This window comes from Coregonus clupeaformis, unplaced genomic scaffold (assembly GCF_020615455.1).
Source record: "Coregonus clupeaformis isolate EN_2021a unplaced genomic scaffold, ASM2061545v1 scaf0361, whole genome shotgun sequence".
Taxonomy (NCBI): Eukaryota; Metazoa; Chordata; class Actinopteri; order Salmoniformes; family Salmonidae; genus Coregonus; species Coregonus clupeaformis.
The window spans coordinates 224717-247152 of NW_025533816.1; the positions used below are offsets into that span (position 1 = coordinate 224717).

The 22436-nt window shown below is 43.3% G+C and overlaps 1 protein-coding gene across 1 annotated transcript; it reads right to left on the reverse strand.

Moving 5' to 3' along the window:
• Positions 1 to 285: 285 nt before the first annotated feature.
• LOC121531560 (5'-nucleotidase domain-containing protein 3) lies at positions 286 to 21609 on the reverse strand. Its single transcript, XM_041836819.2, has 13 exons — positions 21201 to 21609; positions 20064 to 20248; positions 12674 to 12804; positions 7286 to 7376; positions 6742 to 6879; positions 4844 to 4904; positions 4130 to 4232; positions 3463 to 3564; positions 3198 to 3279; positions 2852 to 2938; positions 2433 to 2573; positions 2219 to 2283; positions 286 to 1354 (listed from the first exon to the last, which is right to left on the reverse strand). The coding sequence occupies exons 1-13, from the start codon at positions 21505 to 21507 to the stop codon at positions 1090 to 1092; spliced, it is 1758 nt and encodes a 585-aa protein (XP_041692753.2). The 5' UTR covers positions 21508 to 21609; the 3' UTR covers positions 286 to 1089.
• Between the last annotated feature and the right edge of the window lie 827 nt (positions 21610 to 22436).

Here is a 22436-nt window from a genome sequence, read left to right on the forward strand (position 1 = left end):
TACTGATTCCATATGTGTTATTTCATAGTTTTGATGTCTTCACTATTATTCTACAATGTAAAAAATTGTAAAAAATAAAGAAAAACCCTTGAATGAGTAGGTGTGTCCAAACTTTTGACTGGTAGTGTATCTACAGTGCAATTATAGTGTGCAAAAGCTTAAGGCATTTCAGAGTGTGTACTGAAAATGTCAAATCATATTTTCAAGCTATTCAACTCCACATTAGTTTATATCTTGTCTTTCTCTGTTCTTATTGGTTCAAAGGCCACCATTAGTTAAAGTCCCTTATAACCAACTGTTCCTTTATTTACACATAAACAGGTAACTTCCAAAATCATTGAAACACTTGAGTAAATGAGGGATACAAAGTATATTGAAATTAGGTGCTTCCACACAGGTATGGTTCATGAGTTAATTAAGCAATTAACATCCCATCATGCTTAGGGTCATGTATATTGTTTGGATGAAAGTTCTGCAGATCTGAGTAAATCTCTGTTTGGGTACATACTGTATGTGTGTCAAGAACATTCAAGCAAACTTATTGTGTAGTGTTACTGGTATAGCGTACTAAGCAACTGTACCGCTAGTTTTCAACCTAAAACAGAAACATGGCAGAAATATTTAAAGTGTTCTCTACTTACTGTTAGAAATTCAACCTACACATACAATAGTGAGATTATAAAGCGGAGCAGATCAGTATTGAAGTTACTGACAGCGTAAGGTCAACATGAGATGGAGTCAGCGGAAAACAGAGACAGTAAGTCCAAGTCAGCAGAGTCCTGTCTGCCGTCTTCTACCCCTTAAGGACTACTCAGCTGGCTTTGTCTGCTATAGTTCATGGAACTGCGCTGGGAATGACAGTATAGTTCAGGTCGCCATGATAGAATGAAACGGGTATTTGAGAGCTCTGTGTCCAGAGCAGGTCAAGACAGAGTGTCACAATGAAACTTTTCCCCCCCCCTCCCCTCTCTCCTCAGATAAGGTCTTTGACGGAGTGTCACAATGAAACTTTCCCCCCCCCCTATCCTCTCCAGTCTGAGTCAAGCCCGGACGGGGTGTCACACTGAAACCCTTCCCCCCCTCCCCTTTCTACTCTTCAGTTGTGGTTCTGTGGGGTATGAAGGGCATCTTCAGGGCCCCGGCGCTGGTCTGCTCGGGCCAGAAGGGTGACTCGTGTTGCAGGGGCGTACGACGGGGGAAGAAGGTGTGATGGAAGTCGTAGTTGAGCAGACAGCTGAGAGACGCCATGTAGATGTCTGCGAAACGAGACAGGCGGCGGGAGAAGTAGGTGGGGTTGTGGTACGTTCGGAAGAGACTCCCAAACTGGCCGTTGAAGATGTCCTTTGTCTGCGATCTGTTGTATGACGAAAGATGTACAATAGTGTTAGTAAGCGAAAAATGCACGTCAAGGGAAATATCTGTAAAAAGAAAGAAAGTTGTACACTCTAATTATGCTCCCAAACATTTAATGGGTATAGCCACCTATAGGGAAATATGGGTAAGACTTTATTTGAAGAGAAGCTACATAAGGACCTCAGAAAACATTAATTACCCAGACATAAAACCTTCCTATAGGAATTGATTATATACTGCTTATGATTTTTTTTTTTTTTTTATACTGTTTTTTTTCCTCCTTTTTACTCATTTTAGTATTTTTTTTTATTTTTTTATATATATATATATTTTTTTTTTTTTTGGGGGGGGGAATGGATCAGCTTAATATTGCAGATAGATTGTATCTTCTATCAATGTAATTGTCTGCATCACTTCCAATCCCCCAAGTTTTTTTATTTTATTTTATTTTTTTATATATATACTCCCCTTTATTACTTTTCAACCCCACCATCCTTTCCCTACTTGGAGTAAATTAGTGAACAACAATGCCCAGGACTCTACTTCCGGTCTATACTATCTACACCTTATGGACAGAGTTAATTTTACAATAATTCTATTATATATATATATATATATATATTTTTTTATTGCTCCTGAACTTCTTCTACTCTCAACCTCTTCGATCTGCTTATGAGTGTTGGTTATGAATGTGTTACAAAGTCATTATGTACTATAGGTGCCCTTCAAAAGAAAGTGTTGCCAACATATCTATATAGCATATAACAACTCTTCTAGGCTTTAGGCAAATAAGAGGACGCATCATAAATGAGATAATGATTATCTTGAGGTTCTTTCGTGGGCTCTTCCCCAATCCCCCTGGTACCTCAAGGTTTCTCTCTCTTTGATCCACTCCTGAACGACAGCTTGAGAAGCTGGATCTCTGTGGACCTGGAAGGGAGAGAGCAGAGAATGTATGCTGCAGAGAAGATGCTCTTTAGGTTCACAGCTGTAGGCGTAGAGCTACCAGACGGACAGACAGAGACAGACAGAAGCGCACACGCAAGCAAGCAAGCACACACACACACCCCTCCACCTACCTGCATGTGTTCTATCAGCCAAGTCAGGCCCTGTAGCCAGGTCATCAGATGGACACACTCCTCAGTGTTCATGATCTTGATCTCTTTCCTCAGCTCGGGGATGATGGCTCCGGTCCTCCAGCCATGCTTCAGGGTCAGGTCCTAGAGTTCAAAATAATACATAGGATTTATAGAGCGTTTTTTCCTCAAACCTAAACCTAAGGAGTCGATAAACCACAGAACAACTCAAATACCTCTGATTCGGAAACAGGCCAGCCACTTCAATCACGGGCTGATTTTTATTGATTTAAACGCTACTTAACTTAGACCTATATCATGACATCAGACCGTGTAATTTCTATGATGGTGTGAACATTCTACATGATCATTTTAAATATTAACCTATGCAGTGTAAATGAATGGTTTGAAATTGGACTTACAGCCAGGTCACTGTAGATGTGATCTCCAAAATACAACACCTTGGACCCCCTCCAGCCAGTCAGTCTCAGGAACTCATAGAGGTTTCCCTGCAAAACAAAGAAACAGTCAGTAATTCCCTGGTCTGTATGACAGAGCTTTAACTCTAGAACAGTAGTTCTCAACCTTTTTCGGTTACTGTATCACCAAATCCATTATGCTCCGTTCTGAGGACCCTCTTTTACTAGTAAGCCTATAGTCTCATGAGTCTTCTAAAGAACCCCCCCCGTGAATAGGCCACGTACACCAGGTGTCCTAGTACCCCTGGTTGAGAAAGACTTCTCTAGAACATATTCCGTTGTCCAGTACCTGTTTGTAGATGTTCCCCTTCTCCAGCTTGTGAATCCTGTCCCAATGCAGCACTCCTTTATCAGTCACTCGTCTGAAGGGCCTACGACGGACAGAGGAAGACAAATGTCAGAATACATACAGTGGAGGTCAACTGGACATGGCAAATAATGGATGGGTACAAGTGGTGTAGTGGTGAAGCTTCCACCACACTGCTTCCACATTCCACATTGAAGAGTGCAGGACAAACGGAAGGGGTGGGTGGGGAGTGAATTGAGACGCTTACTTTCTCCTGTCGTTGAAGAAGCCAGGTTTGTCGGCCTGTGCGATGACAATGTCAAACAGATCTCTCCAGTCCTTCCCCACAATGTAGTTCATTCCCCGATCCCTGGGAATATTCGAGTCATTTATCACACCTTACAATCAGTCACACAATATAGAACAAAGTAGCACACACATGACACTCTGCCGTAGAGAGGCCTAGATCAACAGTGTCTGCAAACTCATCATCTGGGTACTTTCAACCGTTTTCAATTTTTAATCAAAGTAATTTGACATGCTGCTATCATTGTCAGAATTGATAAATAAAGCTAGTGTAACGATGTAACCATAGGGCTGTGAAAACCCTCTCCAGCAACATAGTATATATTCATATATTAACAGTACACAGTTTAGAATTGTATAAAGTTTTGTGGTGAACTGTCAGCACAGAGATATGCCTGAGACACTCACACGCAGAGATACTGTATGTCAGAGACACTCACACACAGAGATTTGTCAGAGACACTCACATGCAGAGATATGTCAGAGACACTCACACACAGAGATATGTCAGAGACACTCACACACAGAGATTTGTCAGAGACACTCACACACAGAGATATGTCAGAGACACTCACACACAGAGATTTGTCAGAGACACTCACATGCAGAGATATGTTAGAGACACTCACACAAAGTCAAATGGGCTGTTAGTGATGAGGAACATCTTCTTGCCATCCTCATAGAGCTTCTTCAACACAGCATGAGTCTGTTCTCCATAGGAAATATAGTTCTCTACAGAGAGGGGGGGGGGAATGCGAGAGGGTGGGGGGGAGTAAGAGAGAGAGAGAAAGAGAGAGAGAGAGCGAGAGGGGAGAGAGAAAGGGGAGAGAGAGAGAGAGAGGAGAGGAGAGAGAGAGAGAGAGGAGAGGAGAGAGAGAGAGAAAGGGGGGAGAGAGAGAGAGAGGAGAGAGGAGAGAGAGAGAGAAAGGGGGGAGAGAGAGGGGGGGGCAAAAGAAAGGAAAAGGAAGTTGCAGAGGGAGGAGGGAGGAGTGATAATACAGTCTAAACATAGCTCCACCGCCAGACAATTGCTATTGTGCACAGAAAAACATTACTTCTAGGAAGTAGGATAATAATATTTCATAGTAATCTGTTTGAAGATATGAGACACAACAATGGCAATGACCTTGATGTAGTACTCTTATCATCCAACTCTCAGATGTTCATACACAGTCGCACAAACCCCTGAGATTATTTCTAAAGATACTACATGTTACATTAGACACTGGGTTGTAAGACTCAGAGAGCACACACTCCCTTCCCCCATTATCACACAGTGGCATAGTAATACAGTAATACACAGTCTATCAGAGAACACACACAGAGATCATTGTTGTCCTTACCGATATCTGCCTCCACAGCCCGGTACATAATACCCTTGACATGGACATCTCCTATAGCTGCCTGTTAACAGAGAGAGAGGAGGAGACGTTACAATGGCTGCAATTTGTGGCAGGAAATTCATATTTTCTTTTGAAATTATAGAATGTTACAAACGGCGTTCCATATGGGAGAATGAAGAATACAGAACGATACATACAATTAATGTTCCTCCATATGGAAAATATTTGGAAAACTTTGTAGAAGTACATAGTGGACAAAGTGTTCTAAGAAAGTGCACTAACACAGTGCACTAACACAGTGCACTAACACAGTGTACTAACACAGTGCACTAACACAGTGTACTAACACAGTGTATTAACACAGTGCACTAACACAGTGCACTAACACAGTGTACTAACAAAGTGCACTAACACAACCCCTCAGTTTGAATTGTGTTACCTTGGAAAATCGACAAAACTAAAGACAAAGACACAAAAAAGTTACAAAGACAAGAACAAGAATACGATTTGAGGTTATTGCCCCACACAATGTGACTGGTGTGCTTTACTAAATACAAATGAAAGCCTATTGCATCTTGAAGGGGGAGGGGAGGGGAGGGGGAGAGGGGAGAGGGGAGAGGAGGGAAGGGAAGGGGGGAGAGGAGAGGAGAGAAGAGGAAGGGGGAGAGGAGAGGAGGGGGAGAGGAGAGGAGAGGAGAGGAGGGGGGAGAGGAGGGAAGGAGAGGGAGGAGAGGAGGGGAAAGGGAGAGGAAGGAAGGAGAGGGAGGAGAGGAGAGGAGGGGGGAGAGGAGAGGAGGGGAGAGGAGGGGAGGGGAAGGGGGAAGAGGAGGGGAGGGGAAGGGGAAGGGGGAGAGGAGGGGAAGGGAAGGGGGGAGAAGAGGGGAGGGGGAGGGGGGAAAGGATAGGAGAGGAGAGGAGAGGAGAGGGAGAGGAGAGGAGAGGAGAGGAGAGGAGAGGAGAGGAGAGGAGAGGAGAGGAGAGGAGAGGAGAGGAGAGGAGAGGAGAGGAGAGGAGAGGAGAGGAGAGGAGAGGAGAGGAGAGGAGAGGAATGGAGGGGGAAAGGAGGGAAGGGGGAGAGGAGAAGAGGGAGAGGTGAGGGGAGAGGAGAGGAGTGGAGGGGGAGAGGAGGGAGAGGAGAGGAGAGGAGAGGAGGGGGGAGAGGAGGGAAGGAGAGGGAGGAGAGGAGGGGAAAGGGAGAGGAGGGGGGAGATGAGGGCATGGGAAGGCATGGGGGAGTAGGGGTGTCCTTCACATTCCCTGTGATCAATTGAAACTTGAGAAGGTGTCTAATCTAGTGGATATATTGTGAAGTGAGTGAGTGAGTGAGTGAGTGAGTATGAAGCCAGGTTTTCATTATGATGACACTGATCTGTCAAAGACACTGCAGAATGAAACTAAGCAGGTACCAGTCCTCCCTGACAAGCCCATCAAAGGAACAAAGACAACACAGCTCAGATTTCACTAAAATATCTCCTTCTGAAGACGCAGGCAGAGCCACCAGAGACCAGACAGAGACACAGATGGTGTGGCTGCCTCCTCTAAAACTAGACTGCCATTTTCAAAAGCCTAAATGAAGCCTCTCCTCTGTCACGAAGCACACTAAAATAACTACAGCATCACAACCAACGGTCACAACAAGGCATCATTATTAATACATTTAACTCCCACATTCCTGGAATCCACTTTGTCATGGAGAGGAGCATTATGATTCTGGCCTTCTGGTCTGGCCTATGGTTCCTGAGAGAGGTTGTGTTCATTAGGGCACACCGTAGCAAACTGTTTTAAAATGTTGTTTCAGATAGTACCAGTTAATCTCTTTCTGACTGTTTTCTTCCATTTTGTGCCTAATGAACACAACCCAGGTGTCTTTGCAAAAATCACTGTTCTGGTCTCGTTACCTTGACGTCTTTGTAGAGGTGGACAGGCTCGTAGTCGATATTGTGCTTCAAGAAGTAGTCATTAACTGAGCACAGGAGGTTCATCTCTGGGAGGGAGAAGATGTCCATGAACTGTTTCATAGTGTGGCCATGGGAACTCTGGAGGAGAGAGATATGAATGATCAGATAGGATAATAAATGAGTAAAGTGAGGTGTTACTAGGTTACGCAATATGCATGTCAGCCATAACTGAAGTTAACATGAGACCATGTCTATTTGCCACCTCTGCACCCAGAAGTAGATTGAGTAGCTAGCTATCTAGTGCATGTGAGATTTGGTTCTGTGTTCTGAGTTTCCACAGGGTAGAAACGTAATACTACAGTATCATGTGTCTGACTGAAGGGGTGAAAACAGTTCACGACTGGAGTGACTGGGGGTGACTGGGGGTGACTGGGCAATGCAGTGGCCTTGCTGCTGAATGTAATGGGGTCAGTTTATCACGGTGACTGAAGCAGATCTGTATATAGTGACTGTGGAAGGGTGGAGGAGATGATATGGGCCTTACCTTGCCATAGAAGTCACTCATATTCTCCAGAGGGACATGGCAGCCATCGTACATGGCAATCACCTCCTTGTCTGGTACCGGTTGAAGACCCCTACAGGGGACAAGAGAACACACGTTTGTCCTGCTGCACTGAACCAACCTTTTTTTCCTAAACCAGGAAATACTGGTAACGATTAACATTAACTGAATTTCACTATCATACACTATCTACTGTATAGTTATATACTGTATAGTTATATACAGTGCCTTCGGAAAGTGTTCAGACCCCTTGACCTTTTCCACATTTAGTGACTTTACAGCCTTATTCTAAAATTGATTAAAATTGCATTTTTCCTCATCAATCTACACACAATACCCCGTAATGACAAAGCAAAAACAGGTTTTTAGACATTTTGTTTAATTTATAAAATAAATAAAAAACAGAAATATCACATTTACATAAGTATTCAGACCCTTTACTCAGTACTTAGTTGAAGAAGCCATGAGTCATCTTGGGTATGACGCTACAAGCTTAGCACACCTGTATTTGGGGAGTTTATCCCATTCTTCTCTGAAGATCCTCTCAAGCTCTGTCAGGTTGGATGGGGAGCGTCGCTGCACAGCTATTTTCAGGTCTCTCCAGAAATGTTAGATCAGATTCAAGTCCGGGCTCTGGCTGGGCCACTCAAGGACATTCAGAGACTTGTCCCGAAGCCACTCCTGCGTTGTCTTGGCTGTGTGCTTAAGGTCGTTGTCCTGTTGGAAGGTGAACCTTCGCCCCAGTCTGAGGTCCTGAGCGCTTTGGAGCAGGTTTTCATCAAGGATCGCTCTGTACATTGCTCTGTTCATCTTTGCCTTGATCCTGACTAGTCTCCCAGTCCCTGCTGCTGAAAAACATCCCCACAGCTTGATGCTGTCACCACCATGCTTTACCGTAGGGATGGTGCCAGGTTTTCTCCAAACGTGACGCTTGGCATTCAGGCCAAAGAAATCAATCTTGGTTTCATCAGAACAGATAAGCTTGTTTCTTATGGTCTGCGAGTCTTTAGGTGCCTTTTGGCAAATTACAAGTGGGCTGTCATGTGCCTTTTACTGAGGAGTGGCTTCCGTCTGGCCACTCTACCATAAAGGCCTGATTGGTGGAGTGCTGCAGAGATGGTTGTCCTTCTGGAAGGTTCTCCCATCTCCACAGATGAACTCTAGAGCTCTGTCAGAGTGACCATCAGGTTTTTGGTCACCTCCCTGACCAAGGCCCTTTACCCCCGATTGCTCAGTTTGGCCGGGCGGGTCAGAAGTTTACATACACTCAATTAGTATTTGGTAGCATTGCCTTTAAATTGTATAACTTGGTTCAAACGTTTTGTGTAGCCTTCCACAAGCTTCCCACAATAAGTTGGGTGAATTTTGGCCCATTCCTCCTGACAGAGCTGGTGTAACTGAGTCAGGTTTGTAGGCCTTCTTGCTCGCACACACTTTTTCAGTTCTGCCCACACATTTTCTATAGGATTGAGGTCAGGGCTTTGTGATGGCCACTCCAATACCTTGACTTTGTTGTCCTTAAGCCATTTTGCCACAACTGTGGAAGTATGCTTGGGGTCATTGTCCATTTGGAAGACCCATTTGCGACCAAGCTTTAACTTCCTGACTGATGTCTTGAGATGTTGCTTCAATATATCCACAACATTTTCCTTCCTCATGATGCCATCTATTTTGTGAAGTGCACCAGTCCCTCCTGCAGCAAAGCACCCCCACAGCATGATGCTGCCACCCCCGTGCTTCACGATTGGGATGGTGTTCTTCGGCTTGCAAGCATCCCCCTTTTTCCTCCAAACATAACGATGGTCATAATGGGCAAGCAGTTCTATTTTTGTTTCATCAGCCCGAGGATATTTCTCCAAAAAGTACATTCTTTGTCACCATGTGCAGTTGCAAACCATAATCTGGCTTTTCTATGGCGGTTTCGGAGCAGTGGCTTCTTCCTTGCTGAGCGGCCTTTCAGGTTATGTTGATATAGGACTTTTTTTACTGTGGATATAGATACTTTTGTACCTGTTTCCTCCAGCATCTTCACAAGGTCCTTTGCTGTTGTTCTGGGATTGATTTGCTCTTTTCGCACCAAAGTACGTTAATCTCTAGGAGACAGAACGCATCTCCTTCCTGAGCGGTATGACGCCTCACAGGTCCTCAACTGGCAGCTTCATTAAATAGTACCCGCAAAACACCAGTCTCAACGTCAACAGTGAAGAGGCGACTCCGGGATGCTGACCTTCTAGGCAGAGTTGCAAAGAAAAAGTCATATCTCAGACTGCCCATCTTAATCTTTTCTTTTTATTGGCCAGTCTGAGATATGACTTTTTCTTTGCAACTCTACCTAGAAGGTCAGCATCCCGGAGTCACCTCTTTACTGTTGACGTTGAGACTGGTGTTTTGTGGGTACTATTTAATTAAGTTGCCAGTTGAGGACCTGTGAGGCGTCTGTTTCTCAAACTAGACCCTCTAATGTATTTGTCCTCTTGCTCAGTTGTCCCACTCCTCTTTCTATTCTGGTTAGAGCCAGTTTGCGCTGTTCTGTGAAGGGAGTAGTACACAGCGTTGTACGAGATCTTCAGTTTCTTGGCATTTTCTCGCATAGAATAGCCTTAATTTCTCCGAACAAGAATAGACTGATGAGTTTCAGAATAAAGTTATTTGTTTCTGGCCATTTTGAGCCTGTAATCGAACCCACAATTGCTGATGCTCCAGATACTCAACTAGTCTCAAGAAGGCCAGTTTTATTGCTTCTTTAATCAGCACAACAGTTTTCAGCTGTGCTAACATAATTGCAAAAGGGTTTTCTAATGATCAATTAGCCTTTTAAAATTACACACTTGGATTAGCAAACACAACGTGCCATTGGAACACAGGACTGATGGTTGATGATAAATGGGCCTCTGTACGCCTATGTAGATATTCCATTAAAAAATCAGCCGTTTCCAGCTACAATAGCCATTTACAACATTAACAATGTCTACAATGTATTTCTGATGAATTTGATGTTATTTTAATGGACACTAAAATTGCTTTTCTTTCGAAAACAAGGACATTGCTAAGTGACCCCAAACTTTTGAACGGTAGTGTACATTATATTTCCGTTTTTTGGTAACCTAAACTATTTTATTTTTTATTTTTTATACCTCTGGCAGTTTACTGCTTACCTTTGTACCGTTTCGGGTTATTCACTGGACTTAAACTGCTTAAATTTCAATAAAAACTGGAGAAATGGGTTTAAAAAATAATTTTGAGCAGTAGTGTAGATAAACATGGCCGTATAGTTACACAGATAGAGCATGATCATAGCTTAAAAGGTCCAATGCAGCCGTTTTCATCTCAATATCAAATCATTTCTGGCTAAAAGTTAAGTACCTTATTGTGATTGTTTTAAATTAAAAATGGTCAAAAATAAACAAAAATGGCTTCTTAGCAAAGAGCTATTTCTCAAGCAAGAATTTAGCTACAGTGAGGGAAAAAAAAGTATTTGATCCCCTGCTGATTTTGTACGTTTGCCCACTGACAAAGAAATGATCAGTCTATAATTTTTATGGTAGGTTTATTTCAACAGTGAGAGACAGAATAACAACAAGAAAACGCATTTCAAAAATTTTATAAATTGATTTGCATTTGAATGAGGGAAATAAGTATTTGACCCCCTCTCAATCAGAAACATTTCTCGCTCCCAGGTGTCTTTTATACAGGTCACGAGCTGAGATTAGGAGCACACTCTTAAAGGGAGTGCTCCTAATCTCAGCTTGTTACCTGTATAAAAGACACCTGTCCACAGAAGCAATCAATCAATCAGATTCCAAACTCTCCACCATGGCCAAGACCAAAGAGCTCTCCAAGGATGTCAGGAACAAGATTGTAGACCTACACAAGGCTGGAATGGGCTACAAGACCATCGCCAAGCAGCTTGGTGAGAAAGTGACAACAGTTGGTGCGATTATTCGCAAATGGAAGAAACACAAAAGAACTGTCAATCTCCCTCGGCCTGGGGCTCCATGCAAGATCTCATCCTTGTGGAGTTGCAATGATCATGAGAACGGTGAGGAATCAGCCCAGAACTACACGGGAGGATCTTGTCAATGATCTCAAGGCAGCTGGGACCATAGTCACCAAGAAAACAATTGGTAACACACTACGCTGTGAAGGACTGAAATCCTGCAGCGCCCGCAAGGTCCCCCTGCTCAAGAAAGCACATATACAGGCCCGTCTGAAGTTTGCCAATGAACATCTGAATGATTCAGAGGAGAACTGGGTGAAAGTGTTGTGGTCAGATGAGACCAAAATGGAGCTCTTTGGCATCAACTCAACTCGCCGTGTTTGGAGGAGGAGGAATGCTGCCTATGACCCCAAGAACACCATCCCCACTGTCAAACATGGAGGTGGAAACAATATGCTTTGGGGGTGTTTTTCTGCTAAGGGGACAGGACAACTTCACCGCATCAAAGGGACGATGGACGGGGCCATGTACCGTCAAATCTTGGGTGAGAACCTCCTTCCCTCAGCCAGGGCATTGAAAATGGATCGTGGATGGGTGTTCCAGCATGACAATGAACCAAAACACACGGCCAAGGCAACAAAGGAGTGGCTCAAGAAGAAGCACATTAAGGTCCTGGAGTGGCCTAGCCAGTCTCCAGACCTTAATCCCATAGAAAATATGTGGAGGGAGCTGAAGGTTCGAGTTGCCAAACGTCAGGCTCGAAACCTTAATGACTTGGAGAAGATCTGCAAAGAGGAGTGGGACAAAATCCCTCCTGAGATGTGTGCAAACCTGGTGGCCAACTACAAGAAACGTCTGACCTCTGTGATTGCCAACAAGGGTTTTGCCACCATGTACTAAGTAATGTTTTGCAGAGGGGTCAAATACTTATTTCCCTCATTAAAATGCAAATCAATTTATAACATTTTTGACATGCGTTTTTCTGGATTTTTTTGTTGTTATTCTGTCTCTCACTGTTCAAATAAACCTACAATTAAAATTATAGACTGATCATGTGTTTGTCAGTGGGCAATCGTACAAAATCCGCAGGGGACCAAATACTTTTATCCCCTCACTGTAGGACTGTCTGGGAGTGGTCTGAATGGGGAGGGGAAAACTAGCTGTTAAAACTAGCTGTTATTGGCAATTTCTTTCTTATTGGTCTAACTAGGCAGGCCAAAACTCCATCCCACCAAAACAGGCTGAAATTCCAGGTGGTCTGTTCAAACAGCTCTTATACTAAAAGGGCATTATCATCATTTTCACAATTTCAGTTTTATTCCAACCTCATAGTGTGGAGATTTATATATATATATAAACAAAGGGAAATCACGCTTTTGACTGCACTGGGCCTTTAATTAATGTATTCCTAGTAATCCCTAGACTGCACATACCTGTATACTGTTCCCAGCTGTATGTAGTGAAAGGCATCGATCTTCATCAGTAAAGCCTTTTGGACATCATAGTGCAGTCCCCTGACAACAAAGTTAGGGATGTACTCGTACTCTCGCAAGCCCTCAGGGTACTAAAGGCAGAAGAAAATGAGATGTTATCACTAAAGCTTGGAGAGGAACAGAAAACAAGGATCCATGTTTATCATTTATTGAAGATGGAGGTCTAAATTTAAGATACAGTTTTGAAACGCTCATTCAATCTTCGTTCTTTGAACATAGGCTTTGCAGAAAGTACAGTTATACTAATTCACAGAGGAACATCTTGAAAAGGCTGAATATAAAAAACACTACTTTAACTCAATCCTCATTTTTGTCCAAAGATTGTCTCACGACTATTAGAAGATCATTTGTCAACTTTAACAGGGTGACACTGACAGCATGAGTATAATATCTCTCTCTTTGGAAAAATATGGCAAGTGTTGAATCAAATTGGGGGGGGTTGTCAAGGTTACAAACAAAGACATGGTCTGTGCTTCGTCAAGTCCAATAGAATTACATAATATAGCAGCTTTCGTTAATATGATTGATTCATATGTATCTGGAGCAGAGTGGTCTTTCATGTGGCAGTGAGTGCAGTCTTATGCCAGTGCTAGTTTGGCCTGCCAACGACCAAAGGTTTTGGTTATACTGCACAATCAGACCTGGGGCCGTATCCACTAAGCATCTCAGAAGAGGTCCTAGGAATCATGTTAAAACATGTTTTAGGACTTTAAAAAAACTCTCAGAGTAGGTTTTAAGATGACTCCTGGCTCAGTTTGTCTGATCCGTGTCAAATCAACTCATAATAGTTTATCTCATCTGGTAATCACGACAGTTTGAGGTACCGCAAAGGAAAGATAGTGATGATGTTTATTGACATTGTTGCAAATTAATGGGAATACCAATCGCGATTAGACATTGCCAGCTGTGAACTCTATAGCACGCTTCAGACAACCACAGTGAATGTGACTGTACATCAAATGTTGCAATGCTAAAACAATATAATTTTAACCTATTGCGCTCCAAAGGGATAACTTGAAATAACATGAAATAGGTTAATTAAATTATTACATTTACATCATTTAGCAGACACTCTTATCCAGAGCGACTTACAAATTGGTGCATTCACCTTATGATAGCCAGTGGGACAACAACTTATTTTCTTCTTTTTTTTTTATGGGGGGTGGGGGAGGGGGGTATAAGGATTACTTTATACTATTCCAGGTATTCCTTAAAGAGGTAGGGTTTCAAGTGTCTCCGGAAGGTGGTCAGTGACTCCGCCGTCCTGGCGTCGTGGGGGAGCTTGTTCCACCATTGGGGTGCCAGAGCAGCAAATAGCTTTGACTGGGCTGAGCGGTAACTGTGCTTCTGTAGAGGTAGGGGAGCTAGCAGGCCAGAGGTGAATGAACGCAATGCCCTCGTTTGGGTGTAGGGTCTGATCAGAGCCTGAAGGTAAGGAGGTGCCGTTCCCCTCACAGCTCCGTAGGCAAGCACCATGGTCTTGTAGTAGATGCGAGCCTCAACTGGAAACCAGTGGAGTGTGCGGAGGAGCGGGGTGACATGAGAGAACTTGGGAAGGTCGAACACCAGACGGGCTGCGGCGTTCTGGATAAGTTGTAGGGCACAGGCAGGGAGCCCAGCCAACAGCGAGTTGCAGTAATCCAGACGGGAGATGACAAGTGCCTGGATTAGGACCTGTGCCGCTTTCTGTGTAAGGTAGGGTCGTACTCTGCGAATGTTGTAGAGCATGAACCTGCAGGATCGGGTCACCGCTTTGATGCTAGCAGAGAACGACAGGGTGTTGTCCAGGGTCATGCCAAGGCTCTTTGCACTCTGGGAGGAGGACACAATGGAGTTGACAACCGTGATGGCGAGATCATGGAGCGGGCAGTCCTTCCCAGGGAGGAAGAGCAGCTCCGTCTTGCCGAGGTTCAGCTTGAGGTGGTGATCCGACATCCACACTGATATGTCTGCAAGACATGCAAAGATGCGATTCGCCACCTGGTTATCAGAAGGGGGAAAGGAGAAAATTAATTGTGTGTTGTCTGCGTAGCAATGATAGGAGAGACCATGTGAGGATATGACAGAGCCAAGTGACTTGGTGTATAGAGAGAATAGGAGAGGGCCTAGAACTGAGCCCTGGGGGACACCAGTGGTGAGAGCATGTGGTGCGGAGACAGATTCTCGCCACGCAACTATGAGAGGGTGGAGAGGAGGATCTGATGGTTCACAGTTTTAAAGGCAGCGGATAGGTCTAGAAGGATAAGAGCAGAGGAGAGAGAGTTAGCTTTAGCAGTGCGGAGAGCCTCCGTGACACATGTTTTACATTTTAGTCATTTAGCAGACGCTCTTATCCAGAGCGACTTACAGTTAGTGAGTGCATACATTATTATTATTATTTTTTTATTTTTTATTTTTCCATACTGGCACCCCGTGGGAAACGAACCCACAACCCTGGCGTTGCAAACGCCATGCTCTACCAACTGAGCTACATCCCTGCCGGCCATTCCCTCCCCTACCCTGGACGACGCTGGGCCAATTGTGCGCCGCCCCATGGGTCTCCCGGTCGCGGCCGGCTACGACACAGAGAAGAGCAGTCTCAGTTGAATGACCAGTCTTGAAACCTGACTGGTTTGGATCAAGAAGGTCATTCTGAGAGAGATAGCAGGAGAGTTGGCTAGAGACAGCACGCTCAAGAGTTTTGGAGAGAAAAGAAAGAAGGGATACTGGTCTGTAGTTGTTGACATCGGAGGGATCGAGTGTAGGTTTTTTGAGGAGGGGTGCAACTCTCGCTCTCTTGAAGACGGAAGGGACATGTCCAGTGGTCTAGGATGAGTTGATGAGCGAGGTGAGGTAAGGGAGAAGGTCTCCGGAAATGGTCTGGAGAAGAGAGGAGGGGATAGGGTCAAGCGGGTAGGTTGTTGGGCGGCCGGCCGTCACAAGTCGCAAGATTTCATCTGGAGAGAGAGGGGAGAAAGAAGTCAAAGCATAGGGTAGGGCAGTGTGAGCAGGATCAGCGGTGTCATTTGACTTAACAAACGAGGATCGGATGTCGTTAACCTTCTTTTCAAAATGGTTGACGAAGTCATCCACAGAAATTATCAAAAGAAAAATAGTTTATTTATTAGCCTAGTGGTAATAAGTATTTAGGCATATCATGTGAAATGGGCTTTGTGAAATCATTTTCAAAAGCATTCATTGTGGCATTCAATGGAAAACTGGCAGGCCAATGACCATAGGAGCTGTTTGTGCCGTCTTGCCAACTTCCTATGGTCATTGTAATGCCAAACTTGCCCCCAGTGAGGAATTGGCAATAAAACACAAACTTGGTATGGGCATTTCCATCTAAAAGGACCCATGAGCATCAATATGTGAAGTTCACAGGCGCATGTCAAATTGGGTGTCAAATGAAAGCTAAGAGTCTATATTTTTGAGAAATTAAGGCATATATACATTTTCAACCAATAAGCCAATAAGCTAAGGCTTTGATTTCTGGTCAAACAGATGGAAAAGTGGTCTTAGACTAAATCTACCAGAAAGTCTTTAAAGGTATTAGAAATACATCAAAACACAATCCTGTTGAAGTAAAGACCCCTGCCAACTAATATCAACACTTTGTTTTGGAGAAATGATTATGATTTGCCTTCTGTAAGTTTAAGAAACATTCTGTTGCCAAAAACCCACATATCTTTAAGATATTTTCTAATTTCTCTCCCTCATGAGGGAGGATAATGAAAGTTCACAGAAGTAACAAGAAAAGGTAGACCTACTAATTAGCTACAGTGTGTTTACTGATATCAAGTTTGCTTATGAATTATTATGTGATTAAAACTCATAATCCTGTTACCAAATCGGTAGCCGAATGACCAACAAACAAAAAACTTATTACTGCAATTGAATTGGCTAAAATGGGGAAATCATAGTAGTCACAAACCACAGCTGGGTCTCCTGCTACTGTCCTCCCTTCCACTGGCAGACTGTTACGTTCAGCTCATAGGGTCTCCTGCTACTGTCCTCCCTTCCACTGGCAGACTGTTACGTTCAGCTCATAGGGTCTCCTGCTACTGTCCTCCCTTCCACTGGCAGACTGTTACGTTCAGCTCATAGGGTCTCCTGCTACTGTCCTCCCTTCCACTGGCAGACTGTTACGTTCAGCTCATAGGGTCTCCTGCTACTGTCCTCCCTTCCACTGGCAGACTGTTACGTTCAGCTCATAGGGTCTCCTGCTACTGTCCTCCCTTCCACTGGCATACTGTTCCGTTCAGCTCATAACTGGTTTTTTTCTCTTTCTGTCATCTGGTGGTCAAAGCAAGACTGAAAATAGTCTGGACAACCCCTCCCTCTCTCTGCCGCTCGCTCTCCAGTCAACGTCACCTCTCCCGACTTATCACCTACCCTCTTTCCATTTACTGTAACAAGCATCCTCACCCACTGAGCACCGGACATCTATTGATGTTGAAAAGTAGTTGAAATTTGGTCAGCCAGCCCGGGCCGGACAAAATCTGAGCCAATCATAGAAATCTGTTTCACAAGTTTGGACAGCACAGTACAGTAGAGCACAGTAGAGATTAGAGAAAAGTACAGAACAGTAAAGAAAAGTACAGAAGTATTACTGTAAAGAAAATTCCAGATTGTCTGCAAATCTAATAATAATAATGCCAAGAGTGTGCAAAGCTGTCATCAAGGCAAAGGGTGGCTACTTTGAAGAATCTCAAACATAAAATATATTTTGGTTACTTACATGATTCCATATGTGTTATTTCATAGTTTTGATGTCTTCACTGTTATTCTACAATGTAGAAAATAGTAAAAAATAAAGAAAAACCCTGGAATGAGTAGGTGTGTCCAAACTTTTGACTGGTACTGTATGTCAAAAAAAAATGTTTTACACTGTTTGGACTTAGGCGACCTGAAAAAACGCTTAGGCGGCTCGCCCAAGGATTACAATGGCAGAAAAATCCCTGGAATGATCAACAGTGCCCTGCCAGAGGATCTCAGGCTGCATCCTGGCTCGTAGGGAGATAAAATATCTGAGATATAATAATAATAATATGCCATTTAGCAGACGCTTTTATCCAAAGCGACTTACAGTCATGCGTGCATACATTTTTGTGTATGGGTGGTCCCGGGGATCGAACCCACTACCTTGGCGTTACAAGCGCCGTGCTCTACCAGCTGAGCTACAGAGGACTGTACTCTACTCTACTGTGATGTCCAAACTTATGAAACATAGACGTCTATGATTGTTTCAGATTTGGTCTGGTCCGGGAACAACCAAATGTGGTCTTGTTTGGGGGCGGAGCTCATTAAAATAATAGCCAATGTGTAGAATAATACTCAAATATGCAAAATAAGGATATTGCATATTTCTACCTTTGTGTACCTACTCAGGATACATCCCCATGAAGAGAATGATATTCAAATTCAAATCCATAATCATGCATTTCTGAATAGTACAGATCAGGGACTCATCATGTAATTCCGTTACCATAATTCCATTACCGGATGTAAATCCACTTCACCTACTGTAATTCAATCGAGTACAGGCTTAACTGAATGAACAAAGATGGAATAAATTACGACATTTTATTAAATAGTCTGTCGAATTGCCTCGTCTCAGGAGGGAAGATCCTAGGAGCCAGATGATGTGATGGGAGATAGCCCTATGCGGTATCCTAGGAGCCAGATGATGTGATGGGAGATAGCCCTATGCGGTATCCTAGGAGCCAGATGATGTGATGGGAGATAGCCCTATGCGGTATCCTAGGAACCAGATGATGTGATGGGAGATAGCCCTATGCGGTATCCTAGGAACCAGATGATGTGATGGGAGATAGCCCTATGCGGTACTGCAGGGATGGAAAAACCCAGCTGGGGTAAAGTAGTTCCAATGATGGGCCTTAAGGATATTATAGCTGGTGGTGGTGGGGAGGTGGCTGGTTGTTGAAAACGTATGCTGAAAAACAGCAAGTGAGAGAGCATGGGTAAGTTGACATATAAATACATCCCATGATGTACGCCCATTGGTAGAGAGGGAGGAAGGTGATAATTGCAAGAGTGAGCCCATATGTTGAACAGCAAGCGTGAGGAATGTGCATTATTGTGCCGTGCTTACAGGCTATAAGGTCAATAGGTGAATGACATTCCTCACTTGGCTAACAGGAAAGAGGAGGAGAAACAAGACACTATGATGATGACGATACATTTGTACTCTTTCTCCCACAATGCCCCTAGAACAGGAAACAAAGTGAATTATGTTATTTATTTATTTATTTTTATTTCACCTTTATTTAACCAGGTAAGCCAGTTGAGAACAAGTTCTCATTTACAACTGCGACCTGGCCAAGATAAAGCAAAGCAGTGTGATAAAAACAACAACACAGAGTTACATATGGGGTAAAAAAAAACATAAAGTCAAAAAATACAACAGAAAATATATATACAGTGTGTGCAAATGTAGCAAGTTATGGAGGTAAGGCAATAAATAGGCTATAGTGCAAAATAATTACAATTAGTATTAACACTGGAATGATAGATGTGCAAGAGATTATGTGCAAATAGAGATACTGGGGTGCAAAAGAGCAAAATATATAACAATATAGGGCTGAGGTAGTTGGGTGGGCTAATTTCAGATGGGCTGTGTACAGGTGCAGTGATCGGTAAGGTGCTCTGACAACTGATGCTTAAAGTTAGTGAGGGAGATAAGAGTCTCCAGCTTCAGAGATTTTTGCAATTCGTTCCAGTCATTGGCAGCAGAGAACTGGAAGGAATGCTTACTGAATGAAGTTAAACAAGCATTCAGACCAGCCTTCTTGATTTGAACTTTCCTAAACTACATTTCAGTAACCAAAAGGCATTTTTTTAACCTCAAGGTGTTATGTCATAGCTGACACCCCATTCTTTCTGCAGACATCTTTGAATCTTAATTCGGAGCAGATAGTTAAGAGAGTTTTTGGAAAAAGTGGTTGCATAAAAAACTGAGGGAGATTTTACCGTAATTCTGTTACCAAATTTAGCATCTGCAGTTCTTCCAGTAAAATGTATTTTAGTGAAATGTTCTGTGCAAATTGTTCAAAGTAGTCCTAGTCCTTGTGCATAAGGTTGTATAGTTTGTTAAACTTTGAAATCAATGGTTTTTGTTTGGCATACATTTTAAAGTGAACAATCTGAGTCAGAGCGTAATTCTGTTATCGTGGAATTGCCTGTATGACAATTACCATAGGAGTTGTCAGCACTAACAGATCTGGGATCAGGCTACTGTTCCTCTGCTGTGCCTCTTCATCTCTGTCACATTAAAAGACCCCTCTGCTACAGATCTGACCTAGGACCAGGCTAGAGGAACAGACATTACCCTGTGCTCCTGGATGAGGATGTCCCTGGCGATGTTAAAGATGAGGGTGTGGAGGTGTCTGGAGTAGAAGGCCAGAGTGTAGTCATAGTCAAACCCATAGATCTCGATGTCCTCCAGACTCATCTCGTTGTTGGCAAAGATGCTGTTGGGGTTCGCACTGTTCTTAGATATCACAGGGACCAGGGCTAAAGGAGAAGGACAAAAGAGAGTGCTCTCTTGATGTGGTGTCAATGTTGGTCAAATCTATTGCCCCTCTGCAGATTAATACAGGCCTCGCCGTGCCCTTGCTGATTAGTGACATGAATAATGATGCATCCGTGACCTTTGAATTACCTCAAAATCAAAATCAAGTTTTATTGGTCACCTACACATATTTAGCAGATGTCATTGCAGGTGTAGTGAAATGCTTGTAGCGAAAAGCTTGTCAACAATATCATATAGGTTTCTAGCTAAAGGATATTTATTTATTTATTTGTTATGTATTTTTTATTTTAGGTCTGCATTATAAGGCGTATGTGTGTAGTGTAGAACAACTGCCACTAGGGGGACCCCTGGCCCCTGCTATGATATGTTACACACGATGGGTCCACTTCCAGAGACAACAAGATGGGCAGTAGGCTTTTACTGTGCAAAATATCATGCCAATATCACAGTTTATGTCGATTCAGTGTGACACAGAGAGTCCTGGTCACTCACCACCTGGTGATGTCCAGTGTCTCCCAACTGGAACAATAATAAGTATTTGATACAATAACTACAATAACCTTGTACAATATCTGGTACAATAATAAGTACTTGTTATTAACATGCCACCCCTGGTACAGTGAGTAACAAGTTACACCTAACTTCTTCAAAGGAATAAAAGGAATTAGGGATTGGACATTATTGTTTAACATCCTCATCACAGGAGGTTGGTGGCTCCTTAATTGGGGAGGACGGGCTCGTGGTAATAACTGGAGTGGGATAGGTGGAATGGTATCAAATACATCAAACATGGTTTCTGTGTTTGATGCCATCCCATTCGCACCGTTCCAGCCATTATTGTGAGCCGTCCTCCCCTCAGCAGCCTCCACTGATCCTCAACCATTTATGGATTGGAGACTTGTTTACATGGTATTCAACAAACGCATGCCCTACCTTCGGTCTGTTTTTTGGTTTCGTTGTAAATAGACCACAACCAGTTTGTCATGTCCTGGCCACTTACAGAAGTGGTACACATAGTAGCTTCCTTCGCATAGTTTTTGGCACAGGGTTGTTCTGCCAACCTACTGCGGGACACCGCACTGAAATTTCGCTCCCATAACCGAGCCTTCTTCCACGGCGTTCGGTTTCCGAAGTACCGTGGTATGTCGTGCTGCGCGTGGAAGGCATTGTAGCAAATGAACTTCTGCAGAGAATCCTTATTCTTTAACAGACTCGACAGTGACATAGGCGTCATGGTCATGGCTATCGTCCCCTTCGGGTTGTCGGTACCCTGTGTCTAGGTCGTGGGATTTGGGTAATTGCATGCGGCCACAGCGCTCTTATGGATATCAATACAGAAACAGAATCCGCTAGCATTCTGCCAGCAGCACAAACGATGACGTCAGAGTTGTATGTTAATGTGAAAACGTTCAAAATAAAAGCCCGCATTTTCAAAACATTGCAATGTGGTTAACTCATTCAAAAGATATAGCATTTTAATAAATGGCCACCTCTATTGTGACAACAAGAAAATGCTATGAGTAATTTATAAAATCAAATAACGTTTTTTTGTAATACCAATCTTTTTATTTTTTTACTAGTCCTGTATTAGCAAACCAATACAGACGTCTGTAGCGCAGGCAAAAAATTGTTTTCAGCATCTCAGCTTTGCCAAAAAAGGTAGTTGTATAATTAAGAACAGTATCTTGCAGGGTTCAACAGTTGAAATTGTAAGGGTTGTTGCCCTGTCCCTTTATGCTATTATCATTCTAATGGAATCCAGAAAGAACAAAACCCTGTCCTCAAACATTTACATCAAAAGGTGCAAAGTTATGGGCAAAGACCCAAAACATCATCATCAAACTACTTCCAGCGACTATGTACAGTTGAAGTCGGAAGTTTACATACACTTAGGTTGGAGTCATTAAAACTCGTTTTTCAACCACTCCACAAATTTGTGGGCAGAACTGAAAAAGTGCGTGCGAGCAAGGAGGCCTACAAACCTGACTCAGTTACACCAGCTCTGTCAGGAGGAATGGGCCAAAATTCACCCAACTTATTGTGAGAAGCTTGTGGAAGGCTACCCGAAACGTTTGACCCAAATTAAAGAATTTAAAGGCTATGCTACCAAATACTAATTTAGTGTATGTAAACTTCTGACCCACTGGGAATGTGATGAAAGAAATAAAA